Here is a 15,178-nt window from a genome sequence, read left to right as displayed (position 1 = left end):
AGGCCAAAAATCCCATGTTTCAAAATCAAATCACAACTCCCTACAGTTTGATGGACAATCAAGATTATATTAACATAATTTATGCTCTACTTTTTGATGACAGTTATAAAAAAAAATTCTAAAATGAATTAAATGTAGCCTGTAATTGTATTAATATGCAATTAAGCTATATGTTAATGGAATAGGGTATATCATTTGAGGAATATAAATGTTTACATTTACCTGACCCACTAATTCCCAGCATTTTTGGATTGCCTAAAATTCATAAGGATTTATAAAATCCCCCGATGCATCCGATTGTGGATGCTCGTAATTCAATTCCAGCTCCATTTGCAAAATTTTTGGATTCTGAGTTGAAGAAGCTGATATTTGACAAACCTCACATTTGTATTGATTCCTGGGACTTTTTAAGGAAGTGTAGTTGTTTAGAATATAAGGATGATTTTACATTTCTTGCAATTGATATTAAAGACCTTTACTCAGTGATTCCGTATAACATAGGTATTTTGTGGTTCACCGATTTTCTTTTTAAGAAGGGGTTATCTCAGGATAAGATTAATCTGTATGAAACTTTTTTGAAAATTGTTCTTAAAAATAACTACATTCTGTTTGAGAATCATTTTTTTCTATAAGTGAAAGGTATTGCCATGGGTGCCACCTGTGGTTCCCTATTTGCAAATATAGTTATGCTAGAGTGGGAGAATAGGTATTTATTTAACAATGCGTGGTTTGAAGCCTGTGAACTATATATCAGGTACCCGGATGATATTTTTATTGTGTAGGAAAAAAAGGAAAAGAATTAATCACTGACTTTGTGGGGTACCTTAATAACACTACTAACTTCTTAAAGTTTTCCCATCAAGTAGGGGAAAGAGAAATTAACTATTTAGATGTAGCATTACAGAAAGATATTAAGAAGAAGCTTATATCTAAGATTCACAGGAAACCCACTTATTCTAATATATTTTTTTACATTTTTCTAGCTTCCATCCTATCTTCCAGAAAAAATCAGTTGTAAAGGACCAGTTTGTGAGGCAGGAGCGAATAACATCATTTGATGATTTTTGGCAGAATGTGACTTGTTGAAAATGATGGTTGTTGAGAGGGTATCCACTGGCATTTCTAGATAATCTCATGAATGACATCATCAAAAAACGAAAGAATAATTGCTTTTTACCCATATTGTCACCTCCTAATAATTTCATATCTCAAACTGTCGGGAGTTCTGATTTGATTTTGAAACATGGGAATTTTGGGCTTTGATTCGTCACTACTTTTAGTATTGACAGTGACATGATTAAAAAGATTATTTTGAAAAACTGGAATATTATGAATGAAGACTGGTACATTAAGAATAAAGTAGGTGAAAAATCTATGATTACCTATAGGAGGGGGTACAATTTTAAAACTTTATTGGAGCATAAAATCATTAGGACATGTAAGAAAAAATGTGGGACTTGTACTCACTGTAAATATATTGATGTAGTTGAGCTGTTTGAAGTTAACAGTAACCACTTTAAAATTAGCGGTAAATGTAATTGTAACTTGACTAGGGTTGTATATGAAGCTTTGTCAGGAGTGCTGTGCATATTACATTGGAAAAAATAAAGAAGTCTTAGAGACAGAATATATGAGCACATGTATGATATTCAAAAAGAAGAAAATGACAAATGCTCTCTACAAACATAAGGTGGAACACACAGGGCATAATTTTAAATTTATTGTGATTAAAAAATAGGATGTAATTTGAGGGGTGGCCATGGCCTTTCGTTTGGAGAGGCATGAACTGTACTGGATATTATATTTTAATTCAGTGGGATGGCCAGGTCTAGTAAAAGTAGTGATTTTTGTTGAATGTTTGTTGAAATTAAAGGCCCAACTTAAAGTGATTAATGCTTGGGTGCATTTAGTTTGATGTTTTGCATGGTATGATGTTTTAACTGGTGATAGTTCTATGGTTGTTGCTTTAACATTTTATTAATTAATGTAATTAGCTTATTTATGAGGCTTAACATGTGATTTGCTTGTTATTTAAGGCAACTTGCAGATGAGGCTTTTATATGATGAAACCTCACAATCACTGTGTAAGAGACGAAAGCACTTGTGTTTTATTATTTTGTTTGAATTCTATTAAATTGCGTGGTCATTTATAACTGTGTGGTTTCCTTCAAGCATCTCTGTCTGGCCGTTCCTTGTGGTCTAACAGTTTGTCTTTCTACCATTTGTCATAGATACTTAGACTTGTCATTGTAGTCTCGTACTCAGGATCATGATGTTGAAAATAGTGCTGAATTTTCCCGTCCCTCTGGACAACCCTATGTTTTCTTAGAGTTTGAAAGGTAAGAGACAAAAAATAGGCAACCAACAGACCTAGTGTCCTTCCTGCAATAGACTCTACACAGAACCTTTCAGAATCCTTAGTGGTGTTCAGTGGTCCCACTGATAGTTACAGTAATGAAAGTGGCTATCACTACTGCCTGAGGTAATACTGATGATGTGACCCCAGTTACAAACAGATCATTCAGAGCTCTCCAGCCCCCTTCCCTGCCAAGGATTGACCTTGTTGGTCTGAGACACTGTAGCCTGCATCTTTTGTCGCAACAGCAACTCTCAGAAGGGCTTCAGTACCTCATAGTCTTGATGTCCATCCACCAAGTAAGGTATTGCAAGCAATGGACAGCTTTGGGAAGTGGATTTATTCCTCATCTTTGCTTGCATTGAGAGCTGTACACTATTGCACTTGACCAGATTTGAGAGCAAACTCCCCAATGAAATGCAGCAACCTCTGGATCACTTGATGCCCAGCTGAAACACAAACTCAACTCCATGCACGGCTGGCAGCTGTTTTCTGTATTGCAAACCTCAACATGAGACTTGTTTATAACTCGGCTGAGGGTTCTGTCAGAAGCCACATGCACTGGCATTGCCTTGCACCACCACACCTGGCTCCATTTAACTGAGTTTGCTTAAAGACATCAAATCAACTATTGTGCATTTGCCCTTTGATGGATCCCTATGTTTTGGACCTTCTGTTCACAGTTCAGCTAGCTAACATGGATAAAGAAAATGGAACCTTGATGTCAAATTTCAGACCCTACAAGGCTCCTTCCAGATGGAGTGGAGTCAGTCAGCTTTACTTATGGCATGGTCAAACAGCATCAGTAGTCAGTGGCATGGGAGGAACCAAAGCTATTGTGGGGGCTCCCAGAATAGTTACCTGCCCTAAGGCAGATGTAATTGGCAGCAGGAGGGATGTGGTCCTCCTTTAGGAGGGCATCAGTCTAACCTGCAAACTCTTGCCCTTCCTAGTAAAAGCTGGGAATGGTCTGTCTCTGCACTTGTCAGCCTGGCTGGGCATCACACATGAGAATTGGATAAGGACTAAAATATCCAGAAGATAAATTATTTCCTTCCACACACCCACGCTTTATGCTTACCATATCTCCAGCCATCATCAAAATCAGCAACAAGAAGAAAGATTTTAAGCCTCATTAAAAAATAATCTAGAAAGGGCAAGAGTTTTACTCCATGCTATTTTGGTACATTCAACACCTGAATCAGTTAATTCTAAAATATGCATTTTGAATGGTTGCTGTGCAGTCTGTTCTTCATTGTCTGTCAGAAGGATACTGGATCTGTTTTTTAGACTTAGGATATTTGTCTACACATAAAGCTTGTCAAAGTACTCAGGAAGTATCTGTGCTTTTGGGTGGGAGCCAGCCGTAATCAGTTGAGGACTATTCCATTTGGTTTCATTTCAGCCCTCAGGGTGTTTACCAAATGCATCTTTGTGACTACAGTAAACTATAGGCTGCAGCATGTAAAGGTGTTTTCTTATGTAGACAACTGTTCCCTTTTTCCGCAGAATCATTGCTGCTCAGTAGTCCCTTATCAGTTTGCCGCAGTTCTTAGGAATAATGCTGAACTTCCCAAAGTCACTGCTAGAACCATCACAGCTCTTCACCTTTATAGGCTTCTCTGTGGGTATAATACACTGCAAAGCCAGGCTGCCCCAGATAGGATTCCACCATTTCCATCATACATTCTTTTGATATTACACACACTGTCTGCCTTAGAGAACTAGGGCTGATGGCACCTTTCATACCTATGGTTCCCTTCACATGATGTTATGTTTTTACAGTGGACCTCAAGAGTTCAGTAGTCAGAGTTGCAAGGCCCAATGCCCCTTCAAATAAGGATATCCAAAGCTTGCAAGGAATGCTTTCAATGGTGATTTCACTCCCATCCCTGCTGTATCTATCACTGTGAATGCTTCTGTCCTAGGGTGGGTAAGCATTTTCTAGGCCTTGTGGTCGCAAATAGAGGACAGTTTACATATGAACATCTTTGGAGATGAGCACAGTTTTTTCTTACCCTCCAAGCCTTTTGGAACACCCTACTTCTTGGTGCATTTTTCATCCACAGAAACAACACAGCAGTGGTGTGGTGTATTAACATGTAGAAGGGAACTGACTGTTATCTCTTTTGTTGAGAAGCAGTGAGGGTATGGGAATGGGCTGTTTTTTTTTTTTTTTTTTTTACTAACCACTGTCTGACTGTGAATTGCATTTTGGGGAGGTGAACTTTAGTGGATTGGCTCAGTTTTTGTCTTCTGATGTCACACAAGTGGTTCCTCAGCCCAGTTTTATCATGTAAATTGTTCTTTTGATGGGAATGTCTTGCTGTAACCTGTTTGCATCCCTAACCAACACCAAAGACAGCAACTTTTCTCTTTTTTTCCTCAGCCAGGGCAGTTTCCCAAGGATGTATTCATCTGTAAGCAGCCCCCAGGACTTCTTTATACCTTTTTTTTTTATTTCCTGTGATTGCAAAGTTTATTCAGAAAGCCTAGCAACAGAAGACCCAGTAATTCTTATAGCCCCATTTTGACCTTGACAAGTATGGCTGTCCCTAGTTCTGCCTCAACTGGAGAAATTTCTCAACCTTCAGGAACCTATTGTTCCATCTCTCTAACAAGGTCCTTCCAGATCTCCACTTCTTACATGTACCTGCACAGCTACTCCAAATCAGTTAATGGTCAGAGATACAGCCTACCTCTCCAAGATGATTCAAATCCTCATTTCATCTCCAAAATCCAGTCCTAGAAAAACAGAAAAAATAGATTTTCTATTTAGATTTCTGTTCAAGGATTAGCCCCTTTTAATGTCCTCTGCAGTTCCAGATCATCTGTCTAGATCTTATAAGTTCATAGGCAATTACTAGGTTAACGGCTCAAGAGTCCTTACAAGCCTAGCCAGTTTACCCAGATTTCACCCAACTTTCTGTCCTTATGAGAACGATAACAAGGGTCATGGGCACCACCCCATGAGTGAATTTGCAGTTTCCCATCCATTGGTCTGGATTGTGCTTGAAGGTGGTCAAGGAAGGGCTCTGCTTCACATGAATAGGAAGCCTGTTCAGAGGAGGGGCAATCTGTAGGACACATACCTCTCTCTCCACAATGATCTATTCATGTCAGAGATCAGGTTTAGATCTTTGGACCTGGTAACACTTGTTCAGTTAATTTTGTGAATATGCAACATTTCCATCAGGTCTGTGTCAGAAACTGTCTTGTAGACCAGACACAGATCATCCCTCAGTAATCAGTAGGAAACTGAATACAGTGATGGGGCTTTTCTTTGGTCCATCTGTGGCATATTGGTTATACCCTGTATTTTTTTGGTGAGAAACCTCTGAAGATGCTCCCAACTGTTGCAGGTGCCTGGAGAGGAACATGCCAGTGGGTGCATTGTTCTCGATTATTGGTCTGAAGGACAACAAGTACAGTGGTACTATGACATCCTTAGAGCTGTATGCTATGCCCTTATTTTTAAGCAGAGCCACATAGGAGGATTTCCTCACCACCATGGGACACATGGTGGTCAAAATTCAGATTACTATCTCTCTGAGTGCCCAGATCTCTCACAAGTGGGTCCACTCTTGGGGCTGGTGTTATCAATGTTGTAATTTGCAGGGGTATTTGATTTCCTAAGGGGTATTATGCACTTCTTCACATTTAAAATGTTTGAGGCCATGGCTCTGACACCAATCATTAGTATGCGTCAGACCATTCTGTAGGATATCAGTATCATTTGGGGAATCGATGATTGCACCAAACTTGCAGTCATCAGCAAACTTTGTCAGCCAAAGGCCATCTACATTTGCAGTGACATCTGAGAAGTGCACCCCAAACAAGGGAGGGCCCAGCATTGAGACCCGTGGTACTTCACTAGTATCTGACTTCTTACTGGATGTGGATTCCCCCACTCTAACAACATGTGTCCTATCCATAGCCATCTGGTGACATAGAGGTGTGTGCCCAATTCTGTGAGTTTAATCTATAATACCGTAATGAGGTATTGTCACATGCCTTCACCAGGTCAAGGTAGACTATATGCACCGTCTTACCCTCCCTCATCCATGGCGTTGGTGACCTTTTCAAAGAAGTCCACCAGACTGAGCAAGCAAAACCTGCCCTTGAGGAAGCCAAACTGGGTTGTCTAGAGTCTGGAGATTTCCTATGTTGATGTTAATCAGGTCCATGGTTATCCTTTACATAGCATGTGATGCTAGTCAGACTTGTGGGTGTGGATTCCTGGGACCGTTGATTTTTCCCTCTTGTGCAGAGAGATGACTGTTCCTGTCCTCTACTCTACTGGGATAGAGCCTGTCTAGACTGTGCTTAAACAAAGATCCAAGTGGGTCTGCTAGGCCATGTTTCAAGTTATTTAATAGACACCCTGGGATTCCGTCATGATCCATTGATGCCATGTTTCTAGCTTTAGAGTGAACAGTGACGCATGTTCTTTTGTGATAACATGCAAAGGAATGGTAGGGGGTATTTCATAGAGAGTAACCGGAGGTGATGGAGGGAGGGATAAAATTTGAGCTGAATTTATCTGCTAGCTGGTTTGCTATTTCTTCTGGCTGAGTATATGTACTGCCATCTACAGCCAACTCAGCACATTGTTGAGTGTTTGCCTTAAAATTTAAAACATAACTAAAAAAATTATTTGCGGTTATCATTTACATGGGCAGGATATTTTTGTCTTGTATTTAGCTTTTGAAGACTTGACTAGTTCCTGATTTACCTGTTGAGACTAATGAGGGATTTTGTTTTCTGTTGTACACCTTCTCCCTTTTACTTCTAGACAGGAATTTCTTCCTTCTGTTGTATAGTGTATTTATGCCAGGGCTCCGCCAGAGTGACTTGTTTTTCTGGCTTTACCTGAGTTTAGTTCAGTCCGGTACTGTCATTTCTATACAGCTGTCTAAATGGTTTACAGGGCATTCATATATACTTCTGCATTAGGCCTCTGTGTTTTCAGGGTTAGGGGAGCTTTAAAATTACTTGTGCTTTTATTTAATAGAAGGTAGTCTGCCTTGGAAAAAATCTTTAGGGTTTTAGGATTTGATGGGGTTTTACCATTGCATTTATTTCAAAGGAGACTGAGTTATAATCTGATCTTACCAATAAGGACATTATGCTGGGGGGGGGGGTACAAATCTCCACCATGTTTGTGAGAACTGTGTCAAGGATGTTTGAGTCCCTAGTGTGAGTGCAGACCAGCTGTCCCAGAGCATTTGCATTGACAAAGTCCAGGAATCTCTGAGCCTGCACGTTGGTAGTTGTGTATGCTTCCCAGTTTATGGAGGGGTAGTTAAAATCGCCCATGAGTCGTATGTTGGTCTGAATGGTAAGAGACTCTAGTAACATCAGATATGTGGAGTGGTTGCCATGGTTCATGGTTAGATCAAGTATGTGGAGTGGTTGTCATGGTTAGGGACCTGTAGCTAGTGATGATATCATGGGGGATTTTGCCTGTGGTCCGCTGGACATAGAGTAGCTCAAGCAAGTCATCCTGCTTGACCAATCTAGAGTTGTGTTTGTTTTTTATATAAGTGGAAATGCCTCCTCCTTTCATTTTTTTTTCCTTTTCAGAGATTGGTCTGAATGTGTGATAGGCACTGTAACCTTGCACTGCTGGAGTTCTTTCCAGAGCCTTGAATCATGTCTCTGTAACTGCACAGACATCAGCATCCTCCAGGGTGATGAAAGCTTCCAGGGGGTGCATCTTCTTGTTAAGACTCGTAGCATTGAGCAGTAATGCCGTCAGCTTGGCAGTAGAAGAATTTGTTACATTGGTAGGTCTGTTAGTTTGGCACTGCCTAAAAAGGGAACTATGAGGTTGCTAGTGCTTTGACCAATTTTCAAAAGCCTAGTGGAGACAGGTGCAGACCATCTCTGGCAAAGTAATATTGTTTGTCGATCATGTCATCCCAGGCTAACAAATACTGGATCCCTTTGGAATAACATCAGTAGCTCAGCCAATTATTGAAGTCATTAATTTTCTGTTTGTATTGTGGTATAATTTTTGGTGAAAGCAGAATGCTGCTCAGTGTGCGGCTTATACCAGCCTGCAACATTCATTCAGAGAGGTCCATCATGTCTCATCATGTAGTCCAGGGAGGTACATCTCAGGTCATTCACACCCACATGGACTATGACTGAGTCATACTGGTGCCTGTGATTGAGTGACCTTGTGCCTGCATGATCTAGCAAATCCTGGCCCCTGACAGGCAACTGACTGCGTCCGTGTCTCATGATGGAGTCTCCTATACCCAAGATGTTTGAATGTGTGATATTTCACCTTAGGGACTTGATTATTGAGACACTATGATGTGTATTTTTGTGTGTAGTGGTTGGTGTTGACTTGGTTTTGTTTGCTTGTAGTTTCTGATGGCAGTGTAAGTGAGGACTCTGAAGTTTTGTTAAGTTACTTGTGAGTACCTCCACATATGTGGGTTTGTGTGTCGACCTTATTTAGTGAGGGAAATTATGTGCATGTGCTGACAAACCTGTTTGTCATTTGCTTTATCTATATGTGAGAGTTGTCTCAGTTTTCATAGTGTAATTATATCTTACACATACTGTGTGTTTGTTTCAGGATTAAGTGTTTGTCAGTATCCACGAGACAATTGCTACATTGCTTCAGGATGCCCATGTCCACCAGGCTGGCTACACAGATAGCAAGAAAGTAGCTGTCCATGGTTTACGTTTTTTTATTATGGGTTTAACCAGGGAGAACTGTGGGGAGATTTAACTGGACTGTGATGATAGGACACAAATGAAGAATGGGTGCTCTGCTGAGTGTGAAGTGCAGCTGTCCAACAAGGCGATGCTACTCTGCTCACAACTCAAATGCTCCTAGAGCAGCAGAGGAACTGAGGAAGGTTACAGAGAGAGTTATTCTAAGCACTGCTAACTGCTGCTGCAAGAAGAGCAGCCTAGTGCAAACATTGGGCTTGTGTAGAATCAGAAAAACAAGTTTTACAACAGTGAGGCCTACAGACCAGTCAGGAAAATGCACAATAAGCTTTCAGCCAGCAGCCCCCAACTCAGATAGGTTTGCTACAGCACATACCTGCTAAAAGAGTACAATCAGCAAATCCTCTTAATGTAAAAATGTTTTTTTTAGAGCTCACATGCAAGTCTCAATTACTCTTTATAGTTCATCTTGCTGTGGTTTTAAATGTTTATTAGTAATCTAATACTATGGGCAGACTTATTTTAAGGTCTGCTAGACCATTCTGATAGGTGCTTTCCTTATTAGGCCTCTGGTTAAATATCCTGTTCTGCCTTGAGACATTAAATTTGTATCATAGAAGCTGTGACTGCTTCTTCCTCAGAATTGACAGACTTGTCTTTGAAGGAATGTTTCTTTGTAATAAAACCTCAGCTAGAAGAATTTCAGAACATCCAACTATTGACAGTTCATCCTCTCTATTTCATTTTCTACCAAGATGGGCTCTCTGCACCAGGCCACTTTTCATGCCTAAAGTAACCACTAAGACAAGTCATAACCAGACTGTTAATCCTCCAGAATTTTTTCCAAACTACTCCAACAAAATTAGTCTTTGCTCACTGAATGGATATTCACAGAGCTCAGATTTTATATAGACAGAAAAAAATCCATTTGGTAAGATTTGGCTGTTTATTGCATTGTGTTAAGAACTTGGTTGAGAAACATCTAAAAATGACCTTAGCTCAGTGGCTTACAGATTCTATCAAGCTCTGTTATGAGAAGCATAATGCACAGCTGGCCTTGTATCCCTAGAGTACATTCCACCAGAACAGTGGTTTCTTCCCAGGCTTCTATCCATAATACAGTTATAGATGACATGTGCAGCAGCTACCTTGGTTCACATTGACTGTCTTTGGTAAGCACTGTAAACCTGATGTAATTTCAAGGTCCTGGTTTTCATTTGAAACCACAGTGATGGGTATGTTTCCATGATGGAGACCACCCAGGAGGATAAGCTTGGGACTCTGTCCTATTGTTACTCAGATTGGACCTCCTGCCATCAGATGTAAAATTCTTGTATTTAGTGTAAGATATCTGGATGAGAAAATCTGTCCTTGGTAACAAAAACCTACCTTCCTCCACCTGTTGCCTACCTGGTGTAGAGGTTTGTCTTCTCTTGTCATTTCACATCAGAGTATAAAGATCAGGAGTAGATACTGATGGCATAGCATTACGAGTACAAAGGGAAGAGACTAGTATTTTAGAAGACCTTTAGTTGCTAAGCTGTCTGTCACATGACTAAAATAGTCCTATTGCTAGCAAGTATAGACCTGCTCAACCAGAACCATGGTTGTGGTAAGTACTTAAATTTCATTTTTCAGCTTTGCTTGTAGCAGCAGTATGTAGTAATGTCAGGAATGTCTTCCATTGTGTCTTTAGTACTGTGACATATGTCTTTATTGTAAAGTTTGCTTAAATTCTGCAACCATGTTCACTGTGTCCTGTGGCTGGGTGACCACTTCTTATATTTGTAACATGTTGCCTTCACAATTTATTGGTCATGTAATCTTACTGGGGAGAAAAATTAGGTTGTGAAAAATCTTATCTGTAGTGTTTAGGATTAGCAGCCATACCTCTCAACCTCTTAGAGCAAGAAATCTGTACAAAGCCAAAAATCATGGTGGGGCAAGGGCTTCAAAATATGGGCAGATTTTAAAACTTGCTTAAGAAAGTAGCAAAGAATAACAGATTTTGCATTAGCATGCATTTTTTTGAAAGATATGAAATCTTAAAAGCAAATGTATGACATTATTTAATGATTTTGATCTTAAATTGTTTGCCAGAAAATCACAAATTTTATGAGGAACAGACAAAACATATCAGACAAAAATCTGGATATTCTGTAAACATCTGGACAGTTGAGAAGTATGTCTAGTACACAGATAACTGTTAAACTGTATTAGTATTATTTCCTAGTAACTGCTGCATGTTTCTTTTCTTATGCTTATGTAAGAGAAATTTAGTACTGAATAGTTAGGATCAGTCCTGGCAGACAACTGCAAAGTATGCTATATATTTAAATTGAAAGAATATTTTTTTGTAATTTAGTGTTTATACTTTGTAATTTCCATAGCATAAGTTCATTCTTCTCACATTTAAATATTTGTTTCAAATTTTTATTACTGCTTTGTTGCATCAGTACCATTATTTAAGGTGTTGCTACCCAAATTTACTCTTTCTATTGTTTCCAGCTTGATACCCAAGAGTTCTAGGCCTTCTAAAAGGTTTTACTGTCTTTCATTGAACCCACACTACAGTTGCTTTGTGTTCATGGTATTTTAATTAAGATGCCTGATCTAGCAGGTTAATTCTATTCATCAGCCACTGTGGTTGTATTTAAAGTTGTGTTCAAGGATACTCTCCAAGTATTTTCCTTTCTGATTAAGACAATTTAACACATTTGTTTTGATCCACTGTTATTTCTATATATGAGGACATATTTACAAATTTACTGTCAATACAGTGGACATATCACATTTTATTAAGTCACAGGTAAGAAGGGCTATTTATGTATGAGAGCTATTTTTCCCTGTGAGGGATTCTATTTGAAAGAACCAAAGACAATGTGCAGCAACATGGACTATAGAAAGGAATGTTTGCCTACCTATATTGTGCCTTCTCAATACAAGGCTTACATGGGTACCTCACAGTGAAGGAACTACATTTTTGCATTTTTTTGACAAGGAGAGCATCCCAATAACATGGGCAGTAACCCAAATTTTACAACTTACTGTTATAATCTATTTTTGAGGGTCTACTTTTATGTTGTGTACTTGCAGTCAACTTTGCTGTTGAAGCACTTGGTCAGATAAAGGACATGTTCAGCATAAACCTGCTCATTGCCTGAGTTACAGTAGAGGAAAAGGTACCAACATTTTCTCCCACCCTTTTGCAATAACAGTGTTTCTCTCTCTCTCCTCTTGGGATGGATTCCTTTTCTTGAATTCTGTCAGCAGTGAGTTCCTGTCATTGCCTTAATGTGGAGGTATAATTTACAAGACTGTTATATGGATATCTTGTCTTTTGCAATACATGGTACCCTGATAGAATTATATGTACTTTTTCCTCCATCCCACGATGCTGATGCATATTCACTAAGGAAACTTTATCCTGGTTTCATAATGTCAGTGCATTTTTCTGCTTATTGCTTCTTTTGGTCTTGTGGTCTTTATTGGGCGGATATCCATCAACTTTGCTTGTTACAACAAATGGGAAGTGATATATTGTAGTAAGCCTGACACTGACCTTTTTTGACTGCACTGTTAAGGAACGTTTTCTGAGTTTTTTTTACATTTCTACTTGCATTTTAATGTAAACTGGAGTTATTTTCATTATGTGTTGTTAATCAGAAACTCTAGGAAGAATAAGTATTCAAAAAGTAATTTTGGTATTGTGGCATTTGTGACTTTGTAATCCATGTAGGATGTTTGTGCATTCCTGATCTCTGCACATTCTCAGCTCTTTTTTGTGGCCATTGATTGCAGAAAGGTTGCTTACATCCTTCGGACAGTGCTAGGATTTTATTTTAGTATAATGATAATGTAAAAGTGCTTATTAAATATATATCAGAAAGAATGATTGCCTGCTTGCTTGTTTGAAAGTGGCTGGTGAATTGTTCCATTTCATGTGCATATTATCCATAAGCTTATCCCACCACATTGTTGTGTACATGCTGTAAGTTGCGTATGATGATGCCTGTGAAGAAGAGTTTGATGTCTGTATACATTTTAAGTAGTACTTCAGAACAGAAACAGTTAATTAAATTTTATTTTGCAGGTAACTATACAATTTGTTGAAACTGCAGCAACTAACAGTGAATCCTTTTATTTTGCATCCTCTCTAGTGTTGGATCGGGACATTATACAGCCTATGCAACACATGAAGGACGTTGGTTCCACTTTAATGACAGTACTGTAACTTTAACTGATGAAGAGACTGTAGCAAAGGCAAAGGCCTATATTTTGTTCTACGTAGAACGGACATGCAAATCTGGCTCAGACAACAGACTTTAATTTCCTCTTCTACTGTCCTGCCAATTCCAAGTTTACTACACAGAATAAAATTCCAGCATTCCATAAAGATTTTGTCCAGGACATTTAATTTGCCTGTGCACTTTTCATCTTACTTTTGTAAGTCTTTAATGAATTAGTGTTAAACATTTTATTTGAGACCTGTAGTCATAAATTTTTAAGTTGTACCATGTCACCTCAGAAGATGCATTTCAGTTGCTGCTCCACTTGTCAGTGTAAATACAGTTTAATTGTGTGCATTTTTATTTCTACTTTATTTTCCTAAATGTAGTTATATTTTAATTCATTGTCTCCCTTAAGGCACATTTACATCAAAGGCATTGGTTTTAGTCTTCAGTGTTAAGCTGTACTGGTTTGCATTAAATGCCATGCAGTATGGAATCTGCCTTGCTTTTTTAACTGAATTATTTGGAAAGTAGAATTTGAGAAGAAAAGAAAAAAATAGTGTGTAGAAAATGAAATTTTGCACGAAGTCAGATGTTGCATTTCTTGCACTTCTTCAACCACATGCAACTTCTCTCAGAAAAAGCATGAACTGGTAGAATTACATGCACACGTATGGGTCACTTCTTGTTTTTGAAATGAGGTGTTTGTCTGGATTGCTATTTTGTCATTTCACAGAAAATGTGTTGAATTCAGCTTTTGTATGTGCAACTTCACTTGAAAATGTATTAATTCATCCACTGGTCCATACAGCAGATAAGAATGTTTCAGACCTCAGTGACCAGTGCCGTACATTTACTTTTTTTAGGTGTAAATGTTAATGAACAATGTACAGTGCTGCCCTTATGGCACCATTTACTCTCGAGATATTTTGAGTTAATGTTACAGAAGTCTTGTATTCATTTCATCTTTAAACTTAAATTCAAACAGAACTGGAATCTGTGAGATTTATGTTCCTAGAATGTATTTGGTTTATCTTTCCTTTTATTTTCTTGTACTTCATAATAATTTCTGTGTGTTACCGTTATCAGCAGCATGTCAGGTTATCTTGCCAGCTCCTTTGGCTTAAAGGAATAAAGCCCTGACTATGATCCACACAATGCAAGTTCATTTAGAGACACAGCTACCTGCTGGAACTGCCAAGGGGAAAAGGAATGACAAAGCTTTGCCTATTCACTTTTCTGAAAGGAAAGGACAAAAATGTTTGGCTGGTATGTAGGACTGCTAACTTTAGCTCTGGTGGAGGTTGGAGTGCTGAGTGGCGAATGGCTGCTATGTTCAGTGGTTGGGTAGGTGCATACACCCTCCACCCCCACTTTTCTCTCCCTTTCCCTGTTTCTCATATTTTGATAATGTTTTCAGGGATGTCAGCACCTGCTTACACTCTTGCTGCTAATGGTATCACAGAATGCTGTCTTAATGTATACTTTTTTGATGGTTGCATCTGACCTTTTCATTTACCAGAAATATTTCAAAGCCTTTAGCCCAGATCACACACTGTAGCATTGCTCAGCATACACTACAAACATATTAGCTGTAATCTGAAACAGTTGATGTTATTCAGTCCATGCCTTGTCTTTTGACTAAGATTTAATAAATACATTATTTGTTTAAATTAGTAGTTCATGTAGTCCACTCAGGGCACTTTGATATTCTCTTGAAAATGATCACTTTAGCTTGGAGTTTTCCTAAATGTCAGTGTTATTTTCAAATGCATTGTTGTGGAGGACTTAGTACTTTGTAAACAATTCTTGCCTATCATTTACACCTTCCTGTTATGAAGTGCACTTGATGTGTGTAGTTAGTAACCATAACATGGTTACCTGGTAATACTACTTT

The 15,178-nt window shown here is 38.7% G+C and overlaps 1 protein-coding gene across 3 annotated transcripts in view; it reads left to right on the top strand.

The window, feature by feature from the left end:
- Window positions 1-14,955, top strand: part of USP3 (ubiquitin specific peptidase 3) — a 1,626,170-nt gene extending 1,611,215 nt beyond the window's left edge. For all 3 annotated transcript variants that reach the window (XM_044077747.1, XM_044077746.1, XM_044077748.1), the window contains one exon: window positions 13,210-14,955. In XM_044077747.1, coding sequence (XP_043933682.1) covers window positions 13,210-13,378 — 169 coding nt within the window. In that variant the 3' untranslated portion in view covers window positions 13,379-14,955. The remainder of the gene's footprint in view (window positions 1-13,209) is intronic.
- The last annotated feature ends 223 nt before the right edge of the window (window positions 14,956-15,178 follow it).

The sequence above is a fragment of the Protopterus annectens genome, chromosome 7.part0, assembly GCF_019279795.1.
Source record: "Protopterus annectens isolate FY-2018-M chromosome 7.part0, PAN1.0, whole genome shotgun sequence".
NCBI lineage: Eukaryota > Metazoa > Chordata > Ceratodontiformes > Protopteridae > Protopterus > Protopterus annectens.
This window is presented reverse-complemented; position numbering and strand designations above follow the sequence as displayed.